This window comes from Falco peregrinus, chromosome 5, assembly GCF_023634155.1.
Source record: "Falco peregrinus isolate bFalPer1 chromosome 5, bFalPer1.pri, whole genome shotgun sequence".
Taxonomy (NCBI): Eukaryota; Metazoa; Chordata; class Aves; order Falconiformes; family Falconidae; genus Falco; species Falco peregrinus.
The window spans coordinates 5,246,791-5,260,845 of record NC_073725.1 but is presented as its reverse complement, the minus strand read 5'-3'; the positions used below and the strand labels follow the sequence as shown (position 1 = coordinate 5,260,845).

Below are 14,055 nucleotides of genomic sequence, written 5' to 3'. Positions count from 1 at the left end.
GAGTGAGAAGATCCACTTTGGGAAAACTGTGGACAACCTTGCCAGCAATGCTCGATTCTCTGTCTTGTGTGAGGGTAACTGTTTTTCCTCCAAGGACAGAGCTGTGTTCTTTGATCACTTAGTCTTCATACTTCCTGCCCTAAAACATTATAAAAAATACTTTCTGCTAGAAAAATATTTTAGTGCTTGTTTTTTCCAGTAAACTTGTGAGAAGTCACATAGTATCTTCCTGCTTTTAAAAACAGGGATTTTTCATCCATTGCCCAGGTATGGTTCATGTGGATGCACAATAATATAGGAGAAATGCAGTGTCTTCTTCACAGATGTATTTAGAAAGAAATTTTTTTCTCAAACAGTTCTCCAGACTTGCTCATTTCTCTCTGCTACTTCACTTGGTTATTACTCTTCATAGCAATAGTTATACGATCCAAACAACATTCTTCTGCACAAGACTAGAAAATTGCAGCCTTGAAGTGTGTTTTGTATTTGTTCCTAGTGAGACTGGGATGTTTTTGGTTTACTTTACTCTTTAGTTTAGCAAATGCTGTAACTCCAAAATAGGAAGGGAATGTTATATCTGGTTTTTGGTTTTGATTAAGCCAAACCATAACATATGCTTAGATTCACTGGGTGGTGTCACAGGAAGGTTGCTTTAAGAGAGAATTTTTATTCTGCAGAAAACAGCTAAGTGACTTTCCAGGACTCCAATATCACTTCCTCTCCTTCTCACCTCCTTTTCCTACAGCATTGATCCTGAGTTAATTTATGACAATATCTTCTAATCTCTTCTGTGAGGATGAGGTGGTAACTTTTACAAGGTCTTCTCAATAGGAGACAGTGCTTCACTTTTAGCTGAGATGGCTGGTTTGATTATTCAGATTGTGTACACAATTGGGAGTATCGGTGGTGCACAGTAGCGCCTTTTCAAGATACAAGGAGTGCGACTGAGGAAAAAAAAAAGTGCAGGATTTCTCAAGGAATCCAGGAAACCTCACATCTGGAGACTTGGCAATATGTGGACAAAACTGAGTCATTTGAGCTAATCCTGTTCTGTAAAGTCATTAGCTTCAGCTGTCTCATACGTGAACTGTTAAAATGCACAGACCCTTATAAACTGCTGCTGAATAGCTTAGCATGGAGTACCAAAAGAAGCCAAATGCTGTTTCCTAGAAACTTGATCTAACTTTCAGAGTTAGAGCAGGGTGCTGGACTAAGCAATTTCCACTGGTCCCTTCTATCTTAAAGTATTTCATGATTCTAGCTTTTCCACTTTCTACAGCCAGTCCTATTTATCTGAGGCCATTGGGAGGTCAGTACAGTCAGAGTGGTGCGTATACTCAACTTCATTTACGCTAGAATTTAAATAATGTTTGTTTTCAAAAGCTCCTTAGAACTTGTGCAAAAAGTGTTAGTTGAAGGTCCCATCCAGTTTAGCTGGTAGTATATTTGAATGAAACCTTTTACCTCTGTCTTGGAATCAGACTTGGATCATGTGTGTTGAAAGGAGTTGGGGCTAGGAGTTGACATGGGCTGTTCTCAACTGAAATTAAAGTGTTAATATTGTTCATTAAAATGTATCTTTATACATTCATAGCCTGCATATCTCTTTCTGTGTTCTGTTGGAATACAATTCTGTATTACTTGTTTCCCATCGTATTTCTGAGGACAGTGGTGACTGTTTATTCAGATGCAGCTGCTGCTTCTGCTCATATTTTGATGTCATCTCATCTGTAATACCAGGTTTAGCTTGTCTGGATGACATGTTTCTGTCTCTGTCTCTTCTGCTTGTTGTGGAAATTGTTTTTTTCACTCAAGCTTGTCATGCAGGAATAAGACTTTTCTGTTTGAGATGTTGGGTGGGAGCTAGCTTGACCCGTGGAAGCAGGAATGAAATAAGAATTGTCATATGCCTATGTGGGATTAGGTCAATTCATAAAATTATAAATCTGGGAGAGAAAAGGTCTTGACTCTTTCCACAGCAAGCATTTATTCACACTTAAAAGTTCTTGTTTACATTTGAACAGAGTCATTCTTTGGTAGCAAAAAAACCAGTGTGGAGGAGTGAAGCTTTTGTATCTTTTACTTTTTCTTGCGCAAAACAGTATAGACCCATGATGTTAAGTGTCAGTAGAGGAGTTCTTGTACACACCTTTTTGTCTGCATGCGTCTGTCATCTCTGCTGAGTACAAAGTAAAGATGCTGTGATATATTTTTAAATTGACTGTTTAATAATACAAGTATTTTTGTGGGGGTCTGTCTTACAAGACTTGTTTGTATGCTTATAACCTTCTGACACCACAGTGAAATTTCAAATGAAAATATATTGATGTGCATTACAAGCGTGTGATTGCTTGTATCATTATGCACTGCAGTATTTTTTATCTAAACTGATCAAAACATCTTCCAATGATTTTTCTAACAATATGTGATTGGAATAACAACTTCACATGTTGTAGAGTTCCATGCTGCAGCCGAAAGGCGTATAAATACAAGCTGCTTATTTGCAAGAAGCTTCCAGATTTGCAATATGATTGCTATGGAAACCACACAATGAAAACCTTATAACCATCTGTGTTGTTTGGTAGATTTTGCTGCATAGCTGAGCTGTTTTTGTTTACTGTTATTCAAGTGTTGAATAGAATATGTTAACCCACAACCTGGGATTATCTAAGAATAAACTAGTATTGTGCAGTGACACTGTGTCAGAGAGTAGAAGACAGTAGAATATCAATTAATATTGGCATTAAGTTAGAGTCTAATGTAAAAAGATGGTTAAATAGTGTATTAGTAGAGGAAACTGCTAAGTTTATTCATATTTATCATGGAGATGCTACATTCCATTGAAGGAATGCACTGTTCAAGCCAAAGGCTTATCTGTTTTATACTCAAGTAGTCTGATTCCCCAACCCCTCCTCCCCACCTCCCTTTAAGAAAAAGAAATTGAAAGGAAAAAAAATAATCAATGAATTAATGTAAAAAAACTCAGCTAGTGTAGAATTCATTGTTCGCTTCTTATACTGTATGGATGGTAGAATCATGTATGATGAGGTGATTTTTTTGTTGTTTTTTCTTCAGACTGCAAATTAAATAAATTATTTTCAACAGCTTTCATGAGCTAACTGAAAAAACCCGTAACAAATATAGCTAGTTCCTCGGTGCATTGTCACCACAAGAATTCTGTAAGGTTGGGTTTTTTTGCCATTAGAGTCTCTGAGTACCAGCAGAGTATGGAACATAACCTGTATCTCAAGGGTTCTTTGGATTTACAGCTCTAGAAGTGTTCACTGGTTTGATTAGTGATGATTAGTCTCATTTTGACAGTGAGAAGGTGGAAAAGAGTATTTTCTCGCTGCAGTAGTAGTGATGGTGTGAAGAAGAGATAGAGACGAAACATTGTACTAGATTATTTAGAAGGTCCGTGTGATTCCTCTTACACATTGTCTTAATAATATGGAAGGACTTCTGTATTTTTTTAATCTTAATTTTTCATCTTTTGACTGTATTCCATGTTGCAAGACAAATTTTAGTATGTTGCATCTGACTACGGCCATAATTCCTGGGGTAACTGAGGTTGCTGTGTTTAAAGAACATCTCCTGCACATAGTTGTTGCTTCATGACATAATACCAGAAAACACTGGTAAGAATCATAGGTTCTTTTTTACCACCCTAAGCCAAGCCTGTTACATCTGCTCCACTGTGAGCATGATTGCATTAGCAAGTACATCTGCTCCACTGTGAGCATGATTGCATTAGCAAATAGTGTGGACCATTTAGAACAGATTCATAAGGCACAAGTTTGTGCCGAGGACCTGATGTTCGTGCTGTGCATGTTTCAGAAGAGGTTTCCTATGGAGTCACTTTAGTCTGGTTCCACGGACTGAATCCCCGTTAGCAGCTGGACCGTGTTCAGTGTGCTTTGGGAGTGAGTATTCCAGTCTAATTGCACCTGAAAGTTTGTCCTCTCTGTGACAACTCTGTAGTATAAAGCAAAATGGGGTAAGTGGGGATGGTTGGGATCCAAACCAGTATGCTAATATGGGCAGCCTTTGTTCGAATCTGGGACCTTTTCAGTATTCAAGGAGCCTTGGTTCAGTCATCTTCTCATCATCAGGTATGGATCTGGTGAACTCTTGTTTCTAGGAAGTAAGTTTTTCAGGAAAGGCAATGCAGATGTCTAAATTTTTCCATGAAACCACAATACAATCTACATGTATTCAACTGTACCTTATGAAAAAAATCTCTTCAGTCCTCCTCTGCTGTTTTACTTCAGTTGAAATCTCCTCTACTCAAGTCATTCCTCAGTTTAAGCTATTTTGATGACCATGATAGTTGATACAGTTAAAATCCACCGTACATTTCACACACCAACTGATGTAAGTCCAAACATTCAGTAATGTGAAATATCAACATTTAATATATATATAAATTTTATTTCATATATATAAAATGTTATTTTATATAATAAACATGTAAATAAATAATAATATATCATGCTATGTGTGTTGGATGAAACTGGGTTGTTCTGTGAAAAAAGGACAATTCTAGAAAATGTGACTGTGAGTGGTCTCATAGTGGTAGGGAAGCCACAGAATGACAGTGCCTCCTAGTGCTCCTCACGGCACATGGGGACAATATTTTTGCCATTTATGCTCCAGTTGTGAGTGCTCAAAATAAACAAATGAGTGTACTTGGAAACACGCGACGAGAGTTATGCCAAGTGGGGGAAAACACATAACTGCATCTGAATGCAGTAAATAGTGTTTTGTGTTGTATTGCAGCTTCAGATTTTCCCTGTTCTATTGTTTTGGGGTTTTTTTCCCCCTCTGTCCCCCCCGCCCCGTCCCCCCCCAGGCTTAAATAATAGTTTACATTCACCTCGACCACATTTTTAGCTAGTCAAGAGTCAGAGAGCAAAAACTCCTGCTGGCTTAGTAGGGCAGCATTTCAAAGCTCTTTGTAAAGTGAATCTCATGATATAATGGTAATATTTGTAGGACTGCGTATATAGGTTAGCAGCACTTATACATACTCATTTCAACAGGTCTACTCTTGTGCTTTAAACATCTGCTTTAATGTTTGCAGGAACAGTCTTGTGGATACATTAAATTTTTACAAGGCTAAAAAACCTTTGAACTGTTGATATAAAATTCATTCTTTGACAAAGTAGATAGGCAATTACATATAAGTTGTACAATAAGGAACATTTTAAAAGCTGTGAGTTCTGTATCTGTTGTCTGTCATTAATAAAATATCAAAATTAATTGCTGAAATGTGTGCCTTAAAAATAAGCATGAATGTCTGGATATGTGATGAGTAGCAAAGCCAAATAATTTATATGTATTGAAAGTCCAGTTGTTGTTTAAGAAGTGAGTTTATCGATGTACTGTTTCCTCCTTCAATACAGCAGCTTTGTCAGTTTTCATATACTATAAAGACCAAGATAAATCCGTTTCTACTTCCTTATGAACCTAAAGAAAGAACAGAGCTAAAAAGCCTCAGAGTTTGTTCCCTTTTTTTGCCTCATCAACCGAATTGTTGACTGAGGTGTGAGGAGCAGATCCTATGTCCCTGTACTGAGTGGAGTGTGGATTTACTTCAGTGAGGGTGGGGCGAGAGGGGGTCCCCTGTCTGTGCTGGACAAGGACTATGGAGCACATCTTTCAAAACTGCCTGTGGGGATTTTGGAGTGTTCCAAGCCTGCTAGCCAGAAAACATGCAGCAGAGCTGATCGCTGCCAGGTTTTTTTCTTTTCTTGTCTCCTAAACTTGCACTAAGTTATTTGATAGAGTCTGGCTTGTTTAAAACCGTGGCTAGGAGCACTGACCGCATGGCAGCTGTAGTGGCCGTGTTCCCATCGTGCAGGTGTCCAGTTAGGGTCTCTGTATAACAGTGCTGACGGTAAGATGTCCTCTGCCTTCTCTGCATACCTCTCTTAAGAACGTCAGAATTCTAGCATGGGCTGGGGGTACTTTTTCAATCCTCAGTTTCCTTTATCCTGGCAAGAAATGTATGGAGCAGAATAGGACCCAGCAGAACTGCAGCTCTGTGTTACCGCATTCAGAGCAGATTGAAAAGGGAAACAGATGTTCACAATTGAGATTTTGAAAGAAAGCTCTTGGAGCATTTGGATGGGTGGGGGAAACCACAGAAATAACAATGTTCCGACTTCTGTACAAATGCAAAATAGTAAACAGGGCATACAATTCTGGAAATGTAGAGCGTGGCTTTCAGACTAATGTGGGCTGTAATTCCTGTCAGCTGAGGTGTCCCTTCAGAGTTTCATTTGCAGTTATGTGTTTTGCAGAAGAACGTGTTCCCTCAAAGGCTGAAGTGCCAAGAAGACTGAGCCAGGAGAAAGTTACCACTGTTTCAGGTAATTAAAATCTTTCCTTTTTATTTTCTGTATGCGCTATTTTTACCTTTATTTTCTTGTCTCTTCCCTTTGCTGTTTTAAAATAATGTTTTTATAGCTCGGCAAAGCTGTCTTTTTCACCTGGGTATTTGATGGCAGCAGAACTGCTTAGCGCCACTTAGGATGCATGAAAACCACTTGAGAAGGATTTATAAAGTAAGCCAATTTATACAAGGTATTCCTTCCTGAATTACTTTGTAATGACTCAATTAGCTTTCATTTCTGCACAAAGGAGATTTAGTTGCATAAATTAGCTTATCATCATTGAGGAAGTGTCACTGCTAAAGGACAGTTTATAGATACAACATGCAGTTGCTGTCAAACCTATAAGAACGTAATATAGACATCTGTGTATACTTTGTGCTTGAGCAGAACAGACTTCTGCCATTCAGAGACTAACAGGGGACAACAAGTTGCCCAAGGGACCGACAATGTAGACGTCTCTGAAAAGGTCAACTTGACACAGGCTCTGACAATCGACCCAAAGCTCTGTCTTCTTTGATAAAAATCAGATAAACTTAAGACCACTAATTGATCTGCAGCCTGTTTAAATGTTGGCCATGCATATCTTCATTGCATATGATTACCACAGAAAGCAAATGAATTGGGTAAGAAATGCCAGAGTCCGGTGACAGCAGCATAAAAATTGGAAAAGGACACAAATACCCAGAAAGGCAGTGAAGGATATTCTCTCAGCTTTAGCTTGGCAAACTGCCCTCGTGCTAATTATTTCTGGGACTGGAAATATAACTGCATATACCATGTAAAGTCACATGGCCAGACAACTTTTCTTGACAGAAGGGTATTTCCAGTTATGGTTAAAAACAAGATATATTTGTGCTTCAAGGGCACAGACCTTTAGATAAACTATGGGTGATTTGACACGGCAAGCAGAGAAGACTTGCTTCTTATCAGACCTTACACCTTTCTGAGATCTGCTGCATTGTAACTGTGACCTGCACTGACATGCAATCTGCCTCTCCTTCCACCACCGTACGTAATACACATAATTCTTTCAGAGCTGTCAAGGAAAGGGTGGGCAAGAAGAGTTCCTTTAGGAAGTAGCTCTGCAGTGCTCTTCCTGTTGCAACATGTGGGGAGGAAACAGAGGCCTGATTTCCTGACCCATACAGGAAAGCAGGAACAGGTTGCTGTGAGGAGTTTTGGGTTGCTTTTCTTGGAAAGGAAACAAGAGCCAAGTCATTCAAAGCTGTTAATATTGTGCTCTGCTAAAAACATGTGTAAAACAACATGACTCATTACAGCCTTAATATTTAGTACTCATTTAGACATTACTGTAATTATGAGTGTGTTGTCGTAATGGAGCGTGGGGTCAATCCAATTATAAAGTTGCCAACAGCTTATTTTTTTTTCAGTAATGTATCTTCTTGAAGATCTAAATAGTCATACTTTTGAAAACTCAAAACCTTAGCACCTTCATTTCTGAAAAGTTTTGACTGCTATGAGAGCAGCCTTATCAGTCTTACTAGTATTTGTGTAATGTCCTTGAAAGTACCATAACAGTTCTCCCCAGATATCAGATTAATTTCAAGCAATAATTTTCTGATCTGATCTTATTGTGTTAACTCTTCAACACTGAATTAACGCTCTTTGACTTTTGGGGCTGAATTGACATGGGTATTTGTAATAATTGCATCATAAATACCTAACCTGACTCAAGAATATTTTGTGATTTTCCACACGAACAGTGCATACATTCTTAAATTTAATATATTGCCTAGCTTTACTAAACCTGAATTTCACAGAAAGTATTCTGGAAGTTGTCTGTAAGCTCAGCCTGATAAGTGCAAAAAACCTTTCTTTTTTCCTACTCTTTTCTTGCCTTAACTTAGCTCTACTCCAGTTAATGTGCAGACTTGAGTTCTTTTTATTCCTTCAGTCTTGATGCTGACTGTAGCTGCTGGATAGCTTTAGATTATATGTTAGTGACCTAACTATTTAAAAACACCAAAACATTGAAGAGTTTCATTTATATAATATAACTTGCTGGGTCTTTTTTGCTACCACTATCTACCTATTATCATTTCCACAATCATTGTTTCAGCAAGTGTCATGTTCTGTGCTGTCTCAGTGTAAATTCCTTGATTTTAGAATAAGTAAGGAACAGCAGGAGAAGACAAGTGAGAAAGATTATACTGGACAGATTGGGCTAGATTAGATGTTGAGTCCAAATAAATACACTGCAGTTATTTTGCCCTTATTTCATAATTTTTATGGCGTGTGGGACAAAGGGCAAGTAAGTAAGTAACAGGCATTCTCTGCAGTTTAAGACATCACCAGAACAAACAAATAACTGTTCTTCAACAGGTTATATCTCATCTGGGCATGGAGACCCAACACTGGAGGTTGAAATCACTTGTGTAAGACAGAATCATTCCAATAGCTTTAATATTGAACTTCATCTGTCTCCATCTTTAAGCCTTCAGTATGGTAAATACTGAGCACGTAATCACCGAAAGGGGACACAGTTCACCTCTTTCAAGTATTTTTAAGTAGTCCAGACTAGTAGTCTTCAAATCTGACACTATCAACTTTTATGGAATCTGGTTAAGAGTCAAGGAATATAAATCAGAATGGCAAGCTGTTTAATATACTGGGCAGTGGATCACAGTGGTGAAAGGAAAACATACACACACGTTCCTTCATTCCACAAGCAATGCATGAACAGATAATATTAACTATGAGTTCTAAGTCACTGTTATAGTAGAGTTTGTTAACTTAGATGCCATCAGTGTTAAAGTGGAAGATCAGTGGAGATCAGGCACAGTCACATTTATTCTAATTTTTTTAGTAGTACATTTCCATACTTGGGCTGTAATTCCGATGTTTGTTTTGGTCAATTCTTTCAGGATTGTGCTCAGAAATGGCAAGCGCCAAAATTGTGACAAGGTAGGGGGCAGGAATGGAACAGCCTGCAGTTAGATTGGCTTAGGCTGCAATTGGACAACACACTTAAATCCCTCTGAAATACGTACTCTTAATCTGTTTTGGCAGGTTTTTTTTTTTTTCTGTCTATTGAGGCTGTTACAATATTCTTATAATTTTTTCCCTTGAGTAATCCACGGGCATTGATAAGTTTTAAACAATCTACAGTATTTGAAGTGCATGCTTGAATGATATACTTGTCAGATTTTTAAATTTTATTTTTTTTTTTTTTTTACTTGAACTGTTCACCTTCCTTTCTTCAAGCATGTATTGTCAGGTGTGGGTATTTTTCAGTGAAATACACAGTCTAAGCCTACCATCAGGAAGGCTGGCAGCTGTTGCTGTTTGATCTGTCAGCCTCAGAAGTGTTTTTATCAGTATATTGGACAAAAATACCTGTTGTTCCTATTACTGTTACTGGAAAAAGAGAGATGGCAGAAGAAAACCATGAGGAATTCTTTATGGAAGAATTTTGGAAACTGTTGAACAGTTGTTCATCCAGATAGCTGTCCTGGAATGAAAGAAGTATTTCCTGGGGAAACAATCTACCCAAAATCCTGCTCAGCCATTTCTTGTGATTGGTAATATTAAAAGTAGTGGGTAGGTAAAAACAAACTGTTTTCTACCCTGTGCTACACATCTAAATTTTTTTTTACTGTGCCTCATTCACATGGCCGAAGTGACCATGCCTTCAAAATACAACAGACTTAAGTTTAGCAATTATGTCATCATAGTATTTTTATGGCCCACAACATTTCACAGTGTGTAAGAATAGAGTGTAATTGTGGCAGAGTAATGCCAGCAAATCAGTACCTTTTGAATTTGAACTCTAATGGACATACAAGTTCTTGATACTAAATCTACCAGCTGTTTTCAGGTACTACCTGTGTTTAAGAAGCTCCACCTGATTTCATTGTCACGTAAATACCAAATTCCTTCTCCCATGTCTCCTGGTTTTGTTTTATTCAGTTTTTCAGAGACAATCAAATGAAACTTGGCAGGGTCCTCTCCAGCTGAAAGAGAAGCTGAAATAAGAAAGAACAGGCTTGTGTTTTGCAGAGGTTTTTGCAGCTTTTTTTTTGTTGTTCTACCTCTGTGTTTGTGAAGCACCGTGAATCAGTTTAATGAAGAATTTTGACCTTTAGATGTATAGGTTCTGATTGGCTTTTATGTAAGTGTAGTTGCACTTAAAGAATTCGGAGAAACTTGTGCTGGTGGGTATGAGCGGGTATTTCAAAACTGAAATTAACACTTGTTGGAAGACCAGCATAGTTGTTCACAAATTAAACTGACATTTTCTCTGCCTATTTTTAAATTCTGTGCTCCTGGTGTACTGGTATATGCTTCTCCGAGAAATGGGGCTTTCTGATTTCCACAACTCTGTCTTATGTTGAATTTACAAATGAGGGGCACAGAGCCACGGTTAGTCTTTGGGCAGCATCTTCACTGTTGCAATAAACTTACTTTAAAATTAATCTTTTTTAGTGTTGCTGTGTTATTAGTTGAATTGCTTTCCCACTTCAAGACTTAATTAAATGCTTATGATGAACATCTAGGGAGAGATGTGTCTCACCTGCTGTGGGATCTCTCCTGTTGCTGATGTTCCCCATGTAACTCCCATTAGTGTTAACAGAAGTTACTTCAGGCACATAAAGGTAAGAACAGACCTCAAAATGATAAAAAACGGTGTGAAAAGTCATGATTCATTTCAGGGCAAATCTGAAGAAGTAACAGGTCTGATTAATGTATTTTAAACCAAATCAGTAAGACAACTGCTGAAAGATTGAAAGGTGGGATACAATATCGACATAACTTTTAGGTTTTTTTCACATGAGCTTACATTACTTTTTATGAGATGGGACAGGGAACTGTGATCAGTGCAGTATCAAAAGACTGAAAAGAGATTCTGATTTAATATTTATCACAAATTAATTTGGTGCTAATCTGTGTTACTGTTTATAACTGTCCAACGCTAAACTGGTGAATACTGAGCTGACAAACAGGAAGGGCCAAAATCTGGAGATGCAACATTTCAAACGGATTCTACTTTCCTCTTGAAATTATTCTATCTATGCATTTTACGGTAATCAAATCTCTTATTTATGAATGGTTTTGGTGTGAGGACAGAAAAAAAAATCTGTGCACTGGTAGTCAGAATGCCCCCTAGTGCTATATACCAAGTGGTAGCTACTAATCAGCAGTTTATGGAAAATTAAATGGCAGCTTTAAAATCAAGGTTGTGAATAGTTAGCCTTATGATGGTATTGCCATCAAGACACTACAGAACACAGGTTGGAATGGATAAATAGAAAACAAGCTCTTCTTGCTCATGCAGAGGGTATTAAAATGAAAATCTCAGTATTTTTCAAAATAGGGAAAACCACAAGTTGAATACTGCTATATTTTTTTATAACGTGATGCTTTCTATCACTTGATACTTGATATAAGTGAACCAATCATGATTAAATTGTAAACTATAAATAATAGTGTAGAGTACTAATGACATGCAAATGTAACTGGTATATGTTGGAATAACCAGCAAGCCTGCTGTTCAAGGATCATATAACAAAACTAAGATGACAGCCTTGATCCAGCCAGTTCAGTGATATTTATGTTATCAGAATTAGAAGATAGCTTTCCAGTGATGTAAATTATTAGTACATATACATTCTGTCTGGTTAGTGTATACATAATGTAACTGGTCATCTTACTGGTATTGCTTACATTCTTTTTGCATTAACTCATCACACTCCATTTTCATGGAATTAAAAACAGGAAATAGTTTGCAGTGTAACAGAAGCAGCCAGTGTATTTAACTGTGTGTAAGCGCTGTGTTTCAATAGATGTACTCTGTATTGTAAGTGTATGACAAAGCATTTATTACTGTGTTATTGCCGTATTACAGAGCAAAGAGTGCTAAATAATCAATCAGTTAATGGTCTGTATGGCAGCTTGAACACAGCACATCCATTGTGCTTATGCTGTTAGAAGGATGAGTTTATGACTGCAGTGTAGTTGCATGTTTAGCCAGAGCTTAATGTCCTAAACTGGAGCTGGCACAAATATTTTTAAAATGCAGCTTCAGCAACAGTTTCCAAGTTCTCCAGTATTTCAGAAGGAACAGTCAAGGATTATCTGAAATGTTCTCAGAGAAGTTATTTAGTTTTGTTGGAACAGCGGAGGGGGAGAGGGGGCGATCACAAAATACTTACTTTGGCTTCCTTTCACAGATTATTACTAATTATATTCTAGCAGTTTTATCAGCTTCAAGTTGAGATGCAAATATGGCTTGCTGAAAATATATTAGGAAAAAACGTAGCTGCTTTAAGTTGCAGCTGGAAAATGCTTTGAAAACCTGTAGCTACATGTCTCTTAAGTGATACAACTTGCCAGTGAAGGGCTTTCACATAAAACTTGTTTTCCACTTGCTTTTGTGGTATGAAGGAGCTGTTTCCAAAAAGAGAAGAAAGAAATGTGTGCTAATAAATAACTTCATCCTATCTGGAGATTTAAAGAGTAACTTTAGCCCCTCAATCTTTATCCTTTTGTAATTAGATGCTGTTTTCTTTGCAGATAGCAAAAATACCGATTATGCCAATTTCTATCAAGGTTTGTGGGACTGCACAGGAGATGTACCTGATGAGTTGACATTTAAACGTGGTGATGTTATCTACATTCTCAGCAAGGTATGGGATGCTACTGGAACTACATAGTTGTAAAGAAAGCCATGGCAGAAGGGCACATTCCCACAGTTCTAGGGGGGGAAATTTGTCACTCCCTTTCAGGTCCTTTGTTTGCAATCAGATATTCACTGCAATTAATTATTTTGTCAAATTAACTATAATCACATTTAAAACATAGCCATGTTAACAGGAATTAACTTAAAAGTGTGTTTATTTACTTGTTCGGTCTTGGCTACCATTTCATAACTGATTTAATGGAAACAAAGTGCTTTCTGCTTGTAAATGTTAACCTTGTAGATTTTTAAATTATCTTGTATGTTATGTTTTTTGTTTCCTGATTTATATTTGTGACTTTCTGGGCATCTTGCTACAGAAGATGGTTTGTGTTTTTGAACAATACTTTGATATTTGTATATATATTGTCATTGTTCTGACAGCTCAGATTCCAGATTTGTTTGCTCCAACAGATTTGGGCAATTTTTAATTTACTGCTTTCCTGTTTGCAAATCAAATGAGATATGTAATTTCTCTCATCTAAAGGGATGAGAAAGAGTATAAGCGTGAAATTTTATTCTATTTTAATGTTAGTAGTATTCTTATTTTTCCTTAACTCCCTGCATAAAACCAAAACCTCTCCTAAAATGTGTATCTAATGGTCCATTGAAGTCTACTTCTGAACAATTCATCAAAGGAAATTTATCTTTCCCCCATATATTAGAAAAAAGCTGAGCTTTTCAAGTTCTCATTGAAAAAACCCATACCTTTTAACATATATGTGGAACATATATCTCAGATGTAATTGCCATTCAGTCTAATTAACGCCGAAGATATATACAAGTAGGTGTGTGAAAGCTAGAGGCATCTGTTTGTCTTAGTTTCAAACTCTTCGGTTTTGTCACAATTGCTTTAAATCTTCCATGATACCTTAACTGCAGTGTTTCCGGATAATAAATGTAACAGCTTCTGTTTTAAATAAATTTAAGATTTATGGATAGAAAGATAGTCCTATATAA

At 37.2% G+C, this 14,055-nt stretch overlaps 1 protein-coding gene across 1 annotated transcript in view; it reads left to right on the top strand.

Annotated features, from left to right (window-relative positions):
- SKAP2 (src kinase associated phosphoprotein 2) overlaps nucleotides 1–14,055 on the top strand; it is a 116,823-nt gene that overhangs the window by 93,643 nt on the left and 9,125 nt on the right. Inside the window, exons 10-11 of the mRNA XM_055804226.1 lie at nucleotides 6,306–6,374; nucleotides 12,933–13,045. Of these exons, the coding sequence (XP_055660201.1) occupies nucleotides 6,306–6,374; nucleotides 12,933–13,045 (182 nt within the window). The remainder of the gene's footprint in view (nucleotides 1–6,305; nucleotides 6,375–12,932; nucleotides 13,046–14,055) is intronic.